This window comes from Pagrus pagrus (assembly GCF_965226575.1).
Source record: "Pagrus pagrus genome assembly, chromosome: 3".
Lineage (NCBI taxonomy): Eukaryota > Metazoa > Chordata > Actinopteri > Spariformes > Sparidae > Pagrus > Pagrus pagrus.
Window position 1 is genome coordinate 34,627,841 of NC_140187.1, and position 15,968 is coordinate 34,643,808.

Sequence of the window (15,968 nt, forward strand, 5' to 3'; positions counted from 1 at the left end):
TGAGGTGCCCCGTCCCCCTACAGCTACGGTGGCCTATGAGGCATTCACTACCAGCTACACCAAGGTCCTGTGAAGCCAGCAGTCTAGAGGAAAGGAAATAAGCAGAACTGACCATTATCAAGATGGTTCAAGAAACAGCTTTCTTTCAAGAAATACAGTACCTCCAATGTCATAAGGAGACACAAACCAAAGACAAGACCAACATATTGCACAAGTATTGTCCATTCCTTGATGACCAAGGTATCCTCCGAGTAGGATGTCGCCTAACTTATGCTGCTCTACATCCACATGTGAAGCATCTTACGGTTCTCCTAAGAGACAGTCATATGTCAGCATTACTCGTCAAGCACTATGATGAGAAAGTTCACCATCAGGGGCGAGGAATGACTATGAATGAACTCCGTTCCAATGGCATATGGATCCTTGGATGCAGCAAGGTAGTATCATTTCATATCTACAAGTGCACCAAGTGCAGGAAGTTCAGGAGATGAACAGAACAACAAAGGATGTCAGACCCCTCCCCGAAGAGCGAATGGAAAGAACCCCACCATTCACCTACTGTGGGATGGACTGCTTCAGACCATTCTACGTCAAGGAAGGATGAAAGGAGTTAAAGCGGTATGGACTGTTACTCACCTGTATGTGTTCCAGAGCAATACACATTGAAATGCTTGATGACTTGATCACAGATGCCTTCATTAATGCTTTGCATTCAATCATATCCATTCAAGGAGCAGTATGCCAGATAAGATGTGATCAAGGGACAAACTTCGTGCTAAGCATGAGTTTGTTGAGGCATTGAAAGAGATGGGTCAAGAGGAGCTCTAGAACAGCCAGCCAAACAACTTGACTGCTGTTCTCTACGAATGTTTCTATATGAAGTCATGGTGGTGGCGAACAGCAAACCTCTGACCACCGATCACCTGAGTGATTTGTCCAGTCCAGAGCCCCTGACACCAAACCCACATACTGACCATGAAGTCCACGATTATTTACCCACCTCCAGGAAGGTCCATCAGGGAAGAATTTTACCTCTGCAAGAAGTGGCACCAAGCTCAACTCCTAACTAACAACTTCTGGGCACGGTGGAAAAGGGAGTACCTCTTAGAGCTCCAACACAGACAAAAGTGGACCAAAGTCCACAGAAATGCTAAAGTCAATGATATTGCTCTCCTGCAGGGTGACGCTACACCACAAAACCACTGGAAGTTGGCAAAGGTTGTCGAAGTGTACCTAGGAAGGGACGGATGAGTGAGAAAGCTCAAGTTGCTTCGACCTTGGATGAAAAGGGAAGGCGCATACCTGTTCACCTGGAGAGGCCCATTCAGAAGACATTTACGCTGTTGGAAGCAGACTAAAGACTTATGCCTGGACTACACGAATACGATATATTCCTAAACGCACATTTTTCTGTCCAATTGGGCCTCTCAACCACACGAACACGGCGATTTCACCCACATAAACTGAGATATTTTTAAACGGATAAAAAAGTGGAGAAATAAAAAAATATCCGATTGAGTGGATCCGTGTAGCGATGTTAAACGGAAATTCACTCAGCCATGCCCGTCCCCTGTGACACTGTAGCCTTTTTTACTCTGAGGAGTTTGCAGGTCTGCATTGCCTCTTGAATTTGTGCTTCTGTAGTGTATACTGAGCGTACTAATAACTAATTCGTTCATTCATTCATTCAGGTCTGCAGGGCTATAACAGACCATCTTGGTCCAAAGTACATCAGGCTGCCATTCTCGGAACTTGAAGTAGAAGAACTCGTCACAGACTTTTACCATGCCCATGGTATGCCACAGTGCCTAGGAGCAATCGGTGGGACTCACATTGAAATAAAACAACCAACCGCTAATTCTATGGATTACATCAATAGAAAGGGGAGATACTCGCTTGACGTCCAAGCCACATGCAACTACAAGTATCAATTCATCGATGTTGTGATCAAATGGTCGGGGACCGTTCATGACTCTCATTTCAAGACTGGCCATATCACTGCCTTAAAAAAAACGGATTGTGGAAGATGAAGACCCTATCCCAATATTTCTGCTTGGAGACCCGGCTTATTCACTAATGCCTTACCTCATGAAGGAGTAGGCAAGTGGTGGCTGCACCCCTCAAGAACAGTACTATGGTTTGTCTCTGTGCCAAAGCCGAATGACAATTGAATGTTCTTTTGGGCGTCTGAAGGCAAGGTTTGGAGCACTTAGAAAGGCTATGGACATAAACATGAATGACCTCCCTTCAGTGATTTATGCATGCTTTGTTTTACATAATTATTGCAAGGCCTGTAAAGAGACAGTGGATGACAGCAGAGTGATGGAGGCCATTCAGTTCGACAGGGAATTCCAGCCTCCCACAGGGAGTAACCATTATCGCACAGACTGTAATGAAGCTGAAGGGAAGAGAGTCAGAAGGGTGCTTACAAAGTTTCTTGACCCTTAAAACTTGTGACATCACCAGTGGTGACATGCAATTGTTTTTTTCCCCTGTTCTACAGATGTATTGGAAAGCATGTCTATGTAGTTGTTTTCCACACGTGAGTCAAAAGCTGGCCATGTCTGTTCCTCTGCAAAATCAACATGATAAAACATTCAAATAAATGCCAATTTTGCACAAAGTGTTTTATTTTACTCACCAAACTCTACATTTACCCGGCTGTCCTGATAGGTCAGTGACTCACAGACACACTCATCCATCCAAAACAGTACTCTCACAGGATATGCACAACTATACATTCAATGTGGTCTTGTGTGCAACATGAGTTATAACATTTGGGCAAACAAAACTGTAAACAGAGTAGGCAAACCTAAAGTGCAAACCTAAAATAACAATTTAGGCTTCAATGAAGCATTGATGTAACGGATGTTCTTGAGCTTCGTCGACAGTATTGCCTTGTTTATGGACTCCTTTGAATGAGGAAAGTCTTTTGCAAAATTATTACCCTCTTCTCCGTTGGACACATACACTTCCAGAAACTCCTCCAGGATGTCAGGATATTTGGTGTAACACGACTCCCAGTCGACATTTTCTTGGGCCTTCTTGTTTTTGTACTGCAACGTTACATGAAGCAACAACTCCACTTCATCGTCGGTCCACACAAAAGACTCTATCTCCATTTTCTTCGCCATAACTTCTGACTGAAATAACAGTAACAACAACAACAACAACCCTAACTGCCACTGTTTTACTGTGCATGCTCATAACGTTCTTCTTCTGTGGTATTTTACATTTTGCTAATCGCCACCTATCGGCCGGGCATGGCATTACAGGCTTCAGAGGCGATCGTTTACATTTTGCCTCTTCGTATGGACAGAGATATTTCTGTGGTGTGGACAGAGTTTTTTTTTAAAACGAGGACGAAAATATCCACTTAAATAAATATCCGTATTCGTGTAGTCCAGGCCTTAAATAACTTGAACTCACTCTCTGCCATTCTATCACTTGGTTAATATTTTTCAATTTTTTTCAGTTAATTATTGTTTATATGCAGTATATTTGTCTTTCTCAGTGGCAAAATCACTTGTGATTTGGTGGGAGTGTAACTGCCTCTCATCGTCAGTTTAATTTTAGTTGTTTACCCTGGCATTTTGGTTCCTACATGTTATAATAGTAGTCTGGGAGGTTGAACTAATTATCACTGTGTTGGTGTTCCACCCGGAATTAATTAAATAAACACCTGATGAGCGAAGCACCAAATGACAGCAGAAAAGGAGGAGAGCTCCAGCTAAGCTAAATTATGAACATGTAAACAGATAAAACGTAAACAAAAGAAGACAAGGAGTAAAACAAAATAAGGAAGATTTAGCCCCTCTTAAGAGATAAGCAGCCTACAAGGTATGTTTTGATTGTAGTAGTAAAATGGGTGCAATAATTGCAAGTTTGGTATTGCGGTTGTGATTTGCCTTGATGTTTTTGGGTGAGTAATATTACATGTTATGTGTGTATGCAATCTTTAAGTGCAGAAACCATATTTTGAGAGAGGAAATAACTTGAAGGCAGGCTACAAGGTATGCTGTGAAATACGTATGCACACTTATACTGTGTGATATCCTAACTGTTGTATGGCTACGTGGGGCATTGGGTGTAAACACAAGACATTCACATGAATTTCAGTATTGTGTTTTTTATAGGGCCAGGACTTTAACGCGTTAATTAAGATGAATTAATTACACAAAAAATAACGCGTTAAAAAAATTAACGCATTTTAATCGCACTTATTTTTGCACCGCAGAACGTTTCTCACTGGATTTTCACTTTGGAGTTTCAGGCGTACCGATTATACTGGAGCACAATTATTTAACAAGTTAAAAAGCCGCGGACACTGATCACTGCCCATGGATCTATAAAGTTTTAATGTAGCCCGAATGCAGCTCAAACCGACCCGCTGCCTCAGCACTGCGACCAAGCTTTGATAAACACACCGGATTCGCTGCTCCCGTAGTTTAGCCGGTCGCTACTGGAGCTTAATTTAAAAAAGAAAATGTTTTAAAAGCGCTCGTCGCAGTGGAGCTGAGAACAGCGGAGTTTCCTCTGCTGCAGCTGAATAGCTGACATGTGGTCAAGACGTAGGTAGCCTACAGACCTGTCACTGTCTCACGGTGCATAAGACATCACACAGGGAAAACATAGAGCTGCCTGTGTTTTATTAATGTTTACATCAGGCTGAGTTCAACAAATCAGTTTATGCTATCGTGATTTAAGTAGTTAAATACAGTAATCATAGTGTCGTGGCAGGAAAGACCATTTACCAAATAACGTGTTACTTAAACATTTTTCATTGTGCTGTGCTCTAAAAATAAACTAACAAACTAGTGTAGAGTCCCCCTTAAATTTAGGTTCTCAGGAAAATCGCATCTTATCAGGTAATCGTTAATCGATCGTACCACCTTGAAAAAAAATAAACAATGTTTTGTTGCTTAAGCTTATGTATTCAGTCATTATTCAATGGTATACTAAAACCCACATGAAAAAAATTGCTTCTCACTGTTCTCAGGTCAAATATTTATATGCGATTAAAAATGCGATTAATTTCGATTAATTAATTACAAAGCCTCTAATTAATTAGATTAATTTTTTTAATCGAGTCCCGGCCCTAATTTTTTTGTATTTTCTCTCTTAACCCAGTTCTCACTAGTTGGTTTGGATGCATTGAACCCAGTTTTTAATCATGACCTCATGCCTATCCTTGGAGGATACAGTCAGTGAGCCACTCTTATAAAGAAAAATGTTCTCTCTCTCTCTGTCTCTTTCTTTCTTTTTTTTTTACAATGATAAAGAGGAGTGGCAATATAGTTTTGTTTATGGATCTGTGGTCTTTACATATTAGACTGATTTGTGTTTGATGATGTGTGTGCTGTGTCACTCGGATGTAGATTTAAGTGCACCATTTGTGTTATGGGTCATTGACCATAATCAAATCAAATCTAATTTTATTTGTATAGCCCAAATTCACAAATCACAGTTTGCCTCAGAGGGCTTTACAATCTGTACAGAGACAACACCCTCTGTCCTTAGACCCTCGATTCGAGTGAGGAAAAACTTGCCCCCCAAAAAAGCCCTTTTAACAGGGGGAAAAAAATGCGGAAGAAACCTCAGGAAGAACCACAGAGGAGGGATCCCTCTCCCAGGACGGACAGACGTGCAATAGATGTCGCATGTACAGAGCAGATCAACGAGATCACAATGTATACAATTATAATGGATGGTTGACAGGAATGAAAGTACTTAAAGAGGTATTACAGCAATAATAATGAAATGCACATAATGGAAATGTGATTACTAGTGATAACAGTAGTAGTGGTTAACGGTAAGGATAGTATGTAGTAATGCATTACAATAATAGTAGTGGAACGTATGTAACAGAGATATGACTAATATTAGCAACAGTAGGGGTGGGTGTCAGGCAGGGCCATGGCAGTAGGCGCATCCACGATCAGGCAGGGCCATGGCAGTAGGCGCATCCACGATCAGGCAGGGCTATGGCAGTAGGCGCATCCACGATCCACGACCCGGGTGCGGCCAGGATCCATGAGAGCCTGTAGGACTAGAAAGCACAAGGACTCCGGGGAAGAAGTGAAGTCAGTGACATGCAGAGATGGGGCATGTATACAGGCATAATGTATACAGATGGAGAGGAGAGGAGGAGAGAGAAGCTCAGTGTGTCATTTGTCCCCCGGACTGGGCCTATATAGCAGCATAACTAAGAGCTGGTCCAAGACAGGCCTGGGCCAGCCCTAACTATAAGCTATATCAAAAAGGAAGGTCTTAAGTCTACTCTTAAAGGTAGAGAGGGTGTCCGCCTCCCGGACCAAAACAGGAAGATGGTTCCACAGAAGAGGAGCTTGATAACTGAAGGCTCTGGCTCCCATTCTGCTTTTGGAGACTTTATGAACTACAAGTAATCCTGCGTTCTGGGAGCGTAGTGCTCTAGTTGGATGATAGGGTAGTATGAGCTCCTGGAGATATGATGGTGCCTGACCATTAACAGCTTTGTAAGTGAGGAGAAGGATTTTAAACACTATTCTTGATTTTACAGGGCGCCAGTGCAGAGAGGCCAATACAGGAGTAATATGATCTCTTTTCTTAGTTCCTGTCAGTACACGTGCTGCAGCATTCTGGACCAGCTGGAGACTCTTTAGAGACTTGTTAGGGCAGCCTGATAGTAGAGAATTACAAAAGTCCAGCCTGGAAGTAACAAATGCATGGACTAGCTTTTCTGCGTCTTTTTGAGACAGGATGGGCCTGATTTTTGCAATGTTACGTAGATGAAAAAAGGCAGACCTTGAAATTTGTTTTATGTGGGAGTTGAAGGACATATCTTGATCAAAGATAACTCCCAGATTCCTGACGGTGGTGCTGGAGGCCAAGTTAATGCCATACAAACTAGCTATATCATTAGATACTGCATCTCTAAGGTGTTTAGGACCAAGTACTATAACTTCGGTTTTATCTGAATTTAACAGCAGAAAATTGCAGGTCATCCAGGTCTTAATGTCCTTGAGACATGCATGGAGTTTAGTAAGCTGATTAGTTTCATCTGGCTTTATTGATAGGTATAACTGGGTATCATCTGCGTAACAATGAAAGTTTATGGAGTGTTTCCGAATTATATTTCCTAGAGGGAGCATATATAAGGTGAATAGTATGGGTCCAAGCACGGAGCCTTGAGGAACACCATGACTAACCTTGGTATACAGGGATGACTCATTATTAACATGTACAAACTGAAATCAATCCGATAAATAGGACTTAAACCAGTGTAATGCGGGTCCTTTAATGCCAATTAAGTGTTCCAGTCTCTGTAGTAGAATGTGATGATCAATGGTATCAAATGCAGCACTAAGATCTAGCAAGACCAGGACAGAGACAAGTCCTTTGTCAGAAGCAATTAGGAGGTCATTTGTAACTTTCACCAGTGCCGTCTCTGTGCTATGATGTGCTCTAAAACCTGATTGAAAATCCTCATATAAACTATTGTTATGAAGAAAGTCACATAGCTGGTTGGTGACTGCTTTCTCAAGGATCTTGGAGAGGAAAGGGAGGTTGGATATAGGTCTATAGTTGGCTAAAGCTTCTGGATCAAGATTAGGCTTTTTAAGGAGCGGTCTAATTACAGCTAGTTTAAAGGACTGTGGTACGTATCCTGTTAATAGAGACAGGTAGATCATTTCTAGTAGAGATGTGCTTATTAAAGGTAAAGTTTCTTTCAGCAACCTAGTTGGGATGGGGTCTAGGAGACAAGTTGTTGGTCTAGATGAAGAAATCATCTAAGTTAGTTGATGGAGGTCAATGGGAGAGAAGCAGAATTTATAAGTCAGAATTTACAACTGTTTCTGAGGTTCCTGTGTTTAAAGATACAATAGTGCCAGTTGAGGGCAAGCGATGATGGATTTTGTCTCTAATAGTTAAAATTTTATCATTAAAGAAGCTCATGAAGTCATTACTACTGAGCGTTGTAGGAATACATGGTTAAGAGTAAGAGTTTAGTGTTAAGTTTATTTTATGTGCCGTGTTAGAATGTTGGCGCTTGATAAAACTAAAACTGTTCCAGTGAGTTTGTTTTATTTTACTTTTGTTTTTACGCCATTGGCCATATGGGTCTTAAACAGAGTGCCAGGTCTATATCTTTCCAAATTTTCATGTCCTGCAATGGCTAGTAGTAATAAGTTGAGCTACATGACATGGAATGTAAATGCCCTGGGAAATCCTGTCAAGGATAGGAAAGTACTCTGTATCTTAAAGGCCAAAAAAATATGATGTGGTCTTTTTACAAGAGACTCATCTGTCTCCACATGAGTCCAATAAGCTGTTTAGGGATTGGGTGGGGTACAGTAGGTACTACTTCAAAGTGGCCATTTCACACGCGGGGAGCGAGATTCACGCAACGCGTGAAATGTAAGTGACAACTGTAGCCACTAGGTGGAAGCTTGGTACTGAATTGCAGCTCAAATGATTTTGGGACAATTCCACATTTGACCACAATGTAGCTGCAATGGAGAGTGGCGCTGTTTTAGGCTACAGGTAGAGTGAATAGAGAGGGGGACTGCTAAACCGTATCAGATTGATTCAGACTGATTGTTTCACAGCGGTGGGACACCTCAATTATCTGGGTGACCTTGGATAATCACTTGTGCTTTCTTTGTTTTACAGTAGAGCTAAAATATGGACATTAGTTGTTTTTTAAGGAACATTTGTTTACTGGTAAAATTGCCGACCTGAATTATTGTCCCAGTCCGCCCCCGTGAGCCTATATCACTGTTTACTGGTAAAATTGCCGACCTGAATTATTGTCCCAGTCCGCCCCCATGAGCCTATATCACGGCCTGACTGGATGTTGCTTAAATATAAGAATAGCCTATAATAATATCTGATACCCTAAAGACATCTAAGGTTGTGATTTTGCTCGCTCACTGCAGCCACGGCTAAGCGGAGGCAGAAACAATTACGCACAGCCTACAGAAGTTTCAACCTCCATACAAGCATTTAAGAAATGATTCTTATCAGTTCCATAATTCAGAGAGGATTTTTACTCAACGAAAACATTTATAAAGATCAGTTTTTAGGTTGAAGACACGACAGCAGCACGTATGTCCAGACGTGTGTCAGCTGGGGCAGCGGGTCTGTGATCCATAAGACACATGAGAGCATTATGACTGATGTATAGCTCTCCTGGTAGAGCAGCTCCCTCAGTAAGCAGAATCATCCGCTAGTATGGGTTCGAATCTCAGTATAGGTTGTACCTTTAGTTAATGTGTTTTCTTTTCTCATCATCATTATGATCACATATGGCTCCAAGTTTGAGCAAATAAATGAGCAAATGAGCATTAATTCTCCGCCGGGCCGCGGCACCAGCTTTCCTGCTTGTGTACATAAAATACATTCAATTCTGACACAACAGCTGTAGCGTACCGAATATGAATAGATGATAACCAGAAAAAAAACGTTCTATTGATCTGATTCACCGGTTTCATGGACGTCGGAACTATTTTCTGAGGGGGGGGGGGATTTTTGTTGGGAGGGGCGGGGGAAGCACGCACTTTTATCAATGATTAAAACAATTTGATTTGAAGTTATTTTATAATGGCATGCAGTTATAAGAGAACTAGAATGGATGAACACGGCATCTTTATTGTTAAGAAAATGAAACTTTGATCACTAAATCAAGCCATTTAAGGAACATAACAGCATTATTTGTACCCTTGAATGAAAAAAGAAAAGTCTGCGCTCCTGACTCAGGGCTTTCATGCATATCCAAAAGTGGACCTTCTCTCAGTTGACCTACTGATGAAGATTTTAAGCAGGGTCGAGACATCGCTTTCATCCATAAGGTCACTGTGAACGTTCATAACGGTCAAATGTGTTAGTCTCTCCTGCGTGGATTTTTATACATTCGGAAACCTGCGTAGAAAGTGGCAGTGTAAAAGATCTGTACCAATACGCACTGTCTCACCGCCTGTAGATTTTTGTACATTTAGAAACCTGTGTGGACAGTGGCTTAAGTACATTTTTCGTTTTTGTACTCATGGTTTATACATTTGGCCCCTGGAGTTTGACACCTGCACAGAATTGACTCCACCCTGACCGAGGAGAAGCACCACTCTATTCTTCAAAGACATGCTCCACCCCCTGGTTTGATCTCTTTGTACCTTTGTGTATCATTTATTCATTAGCATCCATGATGAGAAGTATTAACTGTTTACACCTCACAATCTACTTCCCTCAGCAGCTGAGCTGACATTAAGTGCTCTTTCTTTACACAGATACGACCTCTGAGTACAGTTTGGCAGATGAGAAATCTGTGTCACGATAATGTGGTTGCATAAAGCCGTTACATAACTGGATGTCAACTGTGTTAAGCTAAATGAATTGTCCTAACTTAGTAGGACAATAAGACACTGATTTGTGTGGTAATATTCTTTCTCCACCCCTTTTTAAATAATCAGGTGAGAGGTCAGCCACACAGTGACACTTCAGCAGGTCAGATGCTGCTGGAACCTGGCCTGACCCCTGTTAACTGGTGCTTATTTAATGAACTACATCTTCACATTAACTCAGAGTGTGAACACTGAGATGTTTCAGAGGTCAATATATTATTCATTTATTAAATAATTATCTTACTAATCATCTGTTGATGGGCCTGACTTGTTTTTGCTTATGGGGTATGGATAATTATTAAGACGTAATGGACTTGGAAGTGTAGGAGGGGTGATTAATGACATGATCCATAGGAGACAAGAATACAATGGATATTATCGCCTCAGCCAGGAAAAAGGAAAAGAGCCAGGATGACGTCACCAGCGTCTTTCTGAGAAGTTGTGATATTTTCAAATCAAAGCCATTGGATTGGCCGCACAAAAAAGGTGGAGCACTCTGAAAAAAGACACTGCGGATGCAGGTACTCTCTCCTCATTAGGAACAATTGAAAAAAAAACGCTATGTGGACAAGGGCCCTAATACATGTAAATGACTACAAATTATTTCATAGAGCCCCTTTAAGTATTTAAGAAGTATTTAACATAAAATAGCTGTCGCAGTGTAAAAAGTCAACAGAATGAAAGAAACGATGTCTCTTGTCACCCACCTATAATGTAATTGAGGGTCTAAGATTAGAAGATTTAATGTGTTGTACCTGCATACTTGATACACTAGTCTGTTACTGTGCATGTGCACACACGACAACATTTCACAAGTCTTACACATCAGTGGTAATCAGTAATTGTATCAGAATACATTTTTTAAGTAACCCTCCCAACCCTGTGTGCTTGTACAACCCGGTGAAGTAAATTTAAATTTGGGCTGAAACGGACTCATACAAATAAAACATAACAGTTATGAAAAACATCTAAAACCAAAAAGTATTTTAAAAAACTGTTTACACTATTGTGCTCAGTAGTAATCAGCTTAAGTATGTGGAACATTGTCAGGTCCATTAAAAGTGTCTTCTACCTGCTGTTGCCTCTTCTCCACCTGCTCCTGGTCTTGTGGCACTAATCACCCCCCATACACACAACACAAGTTGAGCGCAGGCACAGCAGAAAAAACTTATGGAAGTCTCTGCCTCCACCTGGCGACGGATGGTGAGAAATGACGAGCAGCGGAGCTTCTCTCTCTCTGACTCTGTCTTTCCATCTCTGATTCTCTCTCTCTCTGATTCTCTCTCTCTGACTCTGTCTTTCCATCTCTGATTCTCTCTCTCTGACTCTGTCTTTCCATCTCTGATTCTTTCTCTCTTTGTGACTCTTCTGCCGCCCCCCCCCCCAATGAATGAACGCCTCCTCATCCTCAGGTATGCCTCCTAACCCTCAGCTGCGCTCCAGCGACCGTCAGCAGCATCAACTCGTCGTGCCGGAGCCGGCCGCCGCACTCTGTGTTAGTCTGTTGTTGAGGGAACAGACACGCTGTAGCCTCGGGGACAATTAGTGCTGTAATCTAAGTGACAACTTCAAGGATTGAGAAGAAGTGATTTAAAAAGCCGCAGCGATGGCGACAATCGGGGATTTCGACCCACTCAACTCCACCGTACCTGCGACAAAGATAGAAGTCACCGTCTCCTGCAGGTAAGCGCCGCTAACACGTCTCCCCGGTGCTCACCTGTTTTTCATCTTTTCTCATGAACACATTTTGGATGCTGAGTATTAAACTCAGTTTCCGTCCCTGATTTATTTCTGAGGCTCTGACTATCTGTGCGTAGTTTGGTGCCATTTTCTGTTCCTCCTGGACCTTTCCTCACGCTTTTTAATCAGTATTGTGTAGATTAAACGTGCATGGAGCAACTCCTTCTTTCCTGAGGAGGAATTTGCATGTGCAGTGGGTGTAGAAGTGCGTGGGGGTGCAGTAACCAACAGTACCAGGTTTTATTCTGAGTGCCTTGGAGAGCTCCGGAGAGCGCAACTCTGAGATCACACAAATGCGTGGATATTAAATGTTCCAACTGACAATAATGGCACACAGAGGTTTGAAGAATGGTTATTTTAATAAGGCCTGAAGATGAAGAGAAAAGAACAGACAGGAATCTAACAATAGGCTACTGTAACTCATACACACAATCTAATATTAGTACATGGACACTGTACAGCAGCACTGTTACACATTGTAGTGCTCAGCAGGAACAGCATGGTACAAATCATAGTGTTTTTTAAATTGTGATGTTTTCAAGAAACAATAATAAATATGTAGATACAAATTAATGTTGAGGAGAATCAAAAATCATTAAAAGTCAAAGGATGTCAGGAGTAATGGAGATGTAACAAAGGATATAAAAGAGGAGACAGATGATGTCCTGTCTGAACGTCCCCATCCTGACACCTCCTATAACCCCCACATAAGACTCCTTCAAGGTCAACACTTGCAAAAATTGATTTGAAAATAAAAGAAACATATTTTCAGGGCAGCACTCACACACGTTTTCCCTCTGAAACACTCACATATCATTTGTACTTCAAAGCTGAACACTGCATGCCAAAGCTTCTGGGGGGTCCGAGCAGCACACCCCCACCCTACTGCCATTACAAACCAGCATACATTACAATGTAACAAGTGCACTCTAGATGACCAATTTCAATATAACAGTGAAAGAAATAAATCATTTTTATCTACTATTTTTTATGTTAAAGTTAGAATGTTTACAAAGCTAAGTGGTTGTTCAGTCTTTGTGTTTCTGCTGCTCCCTGTGCACCAAAGAAAGAAAATAGAGTCATGGGTTGTTTTTTTTTCAGAATTTCTTGCTGTATTATCAATAATTTCTTTTGTACTTAAAGTGGAAACAAACAACTTTTCCTCCCCTAGTGTTTCCAACTGGTATTATCGTTGGTGTCGCTGTCACAAATACTGCTTTTCCACCAAAATTAGCAGGTCTACACACAGGTCGACCCACTAAAAATCACCTATTGACCCCATTCCCACTTCCTACAGGCAAGGCAGCCTGTCTGAGATCTTTATCTGAAGCCTATGTCATACGTCACTGATGTCACATCACGAATTTGACGGAAACAATTGTAACTGTGGACAAAAAAACAATAGACCCATTGTGAAAGAAGCGTCTGTAAAACGATGGACAAATTCTTTTGAGCGTCACAACCCCCGTGAAATGACTTGTTTCACCATCATAATTTGGGCCATTTGGTCCAATAACATTTGGAAAGTCTAGAAGAGCCGCACAACCAAAACTTTTTTATCCCCATTCATGTTAGCTGGGGCGCTAAACCGGAAGTTGGCCAGCTTGGTCAGCGATCCAGGTATTTTCATACCCGGGAAGTCGAGCTTTTTGGCTTCAAAACACCACGGAGCAGCTTTCATAGGAATGGACGGGGCTCCACCTCCAACACTGTGACCAGTAATAAAACGTCCTTGAATAGACGCATCCCAAATTTATTTTTTGAGCAGTGGAAAAGGGGTAAAAGACAGTTGGGATATTTGGTGCCTGGTGGCAGACTAAATTGCAAAGTGAAAGCGAGGTTTATAGGGAACAATAAAAGCCAGTAGTGTTATTATTCTGTAGCCATTACATGCAGCAATCAAAATTTACATAATGATACGTTAAAAAAAACTCATCTACTGCCAGTTCAAAGCCACTACAAGGAACTTTTTTGTGTAATCTGGCAGCCTGTGGACAACAAATGACAAGGGTGAGACAGGCGCACACTGATACAGTCGTGGTCAAAAGTTTACATCATGGCAGTCTTCAGTTCCAATGATTTCTACAGCGCTCATGTTTCTGTGATGGAATGAGTGGAACACATACTACTTTGTCACAAAAAACATTCATGAAGTTTGGTTCAGTGATGAATTTATTATAGTCTTCTGAAAATGTGACCAAATCTGCTGGATCAAAAATATACATACAGTAATTCTAATATTTGGTTAAATGTCTATTGGCCATTTTCACCTCAGTTAGCTGCTTTTGATATCCATCCACAAGCTTCTGGTCGTCCTCTGGCTGAATTTTTAACCACTCCTCTTGACAGAATTGGTGAAGTTCAACTAAATTTGTTGGCTTCCTGCAAGTACAAGGGCTTCTTTCTTGCACGGCAGCCTCTCAGCTCATGTTGATGTAAAACACACTTGACTGTGGACACTGTCACCTGTCTTCCAGCAGCTTCTACATCATTTTTGGTAGTTTTTGGTTGACTCTTGACCATCCTGACCAGTTTTCTCTCAGCAGCAGGTGAGAGTTTGTGTTTTCTTTCTGATCGTGGCAGTGACACAACTGTGCCATGCACTTTATACTTACAATCAGTCGTTTTCACAGTTGATCTTGGGACCTGTATGTGCTCCAAGTGACTTTCCTGACTTGCTCAAATCAGAAATGTGCTCTTTCAGATCAATGCTACGCTCTTTCCTATTGTAGTCTAGTGGGTGTATCAATCTATTAAAATGGGCCCAGAAAAGTCATCAGCTGTTATCAATCAGAATCATTCAGAAGAAGTTATGAGGCCATGCTACAAAGCACATTTGATTCACACAACTTTCTATAATCACCTAAATTGATTGTTCAAGTTGAATGTATATTTTTGATCCAACAGATTTGGTCACATTTTCAGATGACCTGTAATACATTAATTATTGAACCAAACTTCTTAAATGATTTTTGTGACAAAGTAGTACTCATTCACCACTCATTCCATCACAGAAAAATTAGAGCTGTAGAAATCATTGGAACTCAAGACTGCCATGATATACATATTCTTTATAAGTGGATGTAAACTTTTGACCTTAACACAGCTGTACATTTACAGCCTTTGACCGTGCAAACAAACTAATGTTTCAACACAACTGTGTCTTCATCAGTCAGAGTGTCAGAGTCAGACTTCTGTCCTTGGGCTAAGAAGCACCTGATTCAGTTGCTTTTTGCTGGAAGATGTGCAGTAAACCCTGTTTACCCATTAGACTTTGTTTTAGTGCCATAACACCAGACTACAGAGCAGCTTCTCTCCTCAAGCTGTGACACTCCTCATTTCATCCTCAGTACTCTGCTATAAAAAACAGTTTTAATTTTATGATTTAACCAACCTGGATAAGCCGGAATCTGACCCGATGACAGCCATTAAAGTAACTATAATAACTATACAGAAATAACCAATCTTCTCACTGATGATCTTGTGTGTTTATGTAGGCCATATAGAGGCATCAGAATTAGAGAATTAGACTGTTTCACAACCATGAAATAATCCTTGTAGTTCTTACATTTTTCTGACTCGATTATTATTTATGAATTTATCTATACAGGTTTTTATGTTTGTAGCTTAGAGAACAACAAAGAGGAATTGCTTATACATTCTTGTGTTGCATAATGACAATTAAACTAACCTTGAATCTTGAATCTTATATTGGGGTTTCAGTTTGAACCCCCCATGTGCCTCAGCTTTAAACCTGCACCTTTTGAACATTTACAATGGTTTAAATGGCAACTATGAAAGTAGAAAATATCGTTCATAGTGAATTTACGCACACAGAAAATTATTATG

The 15,968-nt window shown here is 41.1% G+C and overlaps 1 protein-coding gene across 2 annotated transcripts in view; it reads left to right on the top strand.

Annotated features, from left to right (window-relative positions):
* The first annotated feature begins 11,690 nt into the window (after positions 1-11,690).
* LOC311255056 (copine-9-like) overlaps positions 11,691-15,968 on the top strand; it is a 345,151-nt gene continuing 340,873 nt past the window's right edge. For both annotated transcript variants that reach the window (XM_084349210.1, XM_084349211.1), the window contains exon 1: positions 11,691-12,062. In XM_084349210.1, coding sequence (XP_084205336.1) covers positions 11,986-12,062 — 77 coding nt within the window. In that variant the 5' untranslated portion in view covers positions 11,691-11,985. The remainder of the gene's footprint in view (positions 12,063-15,968) is intronic.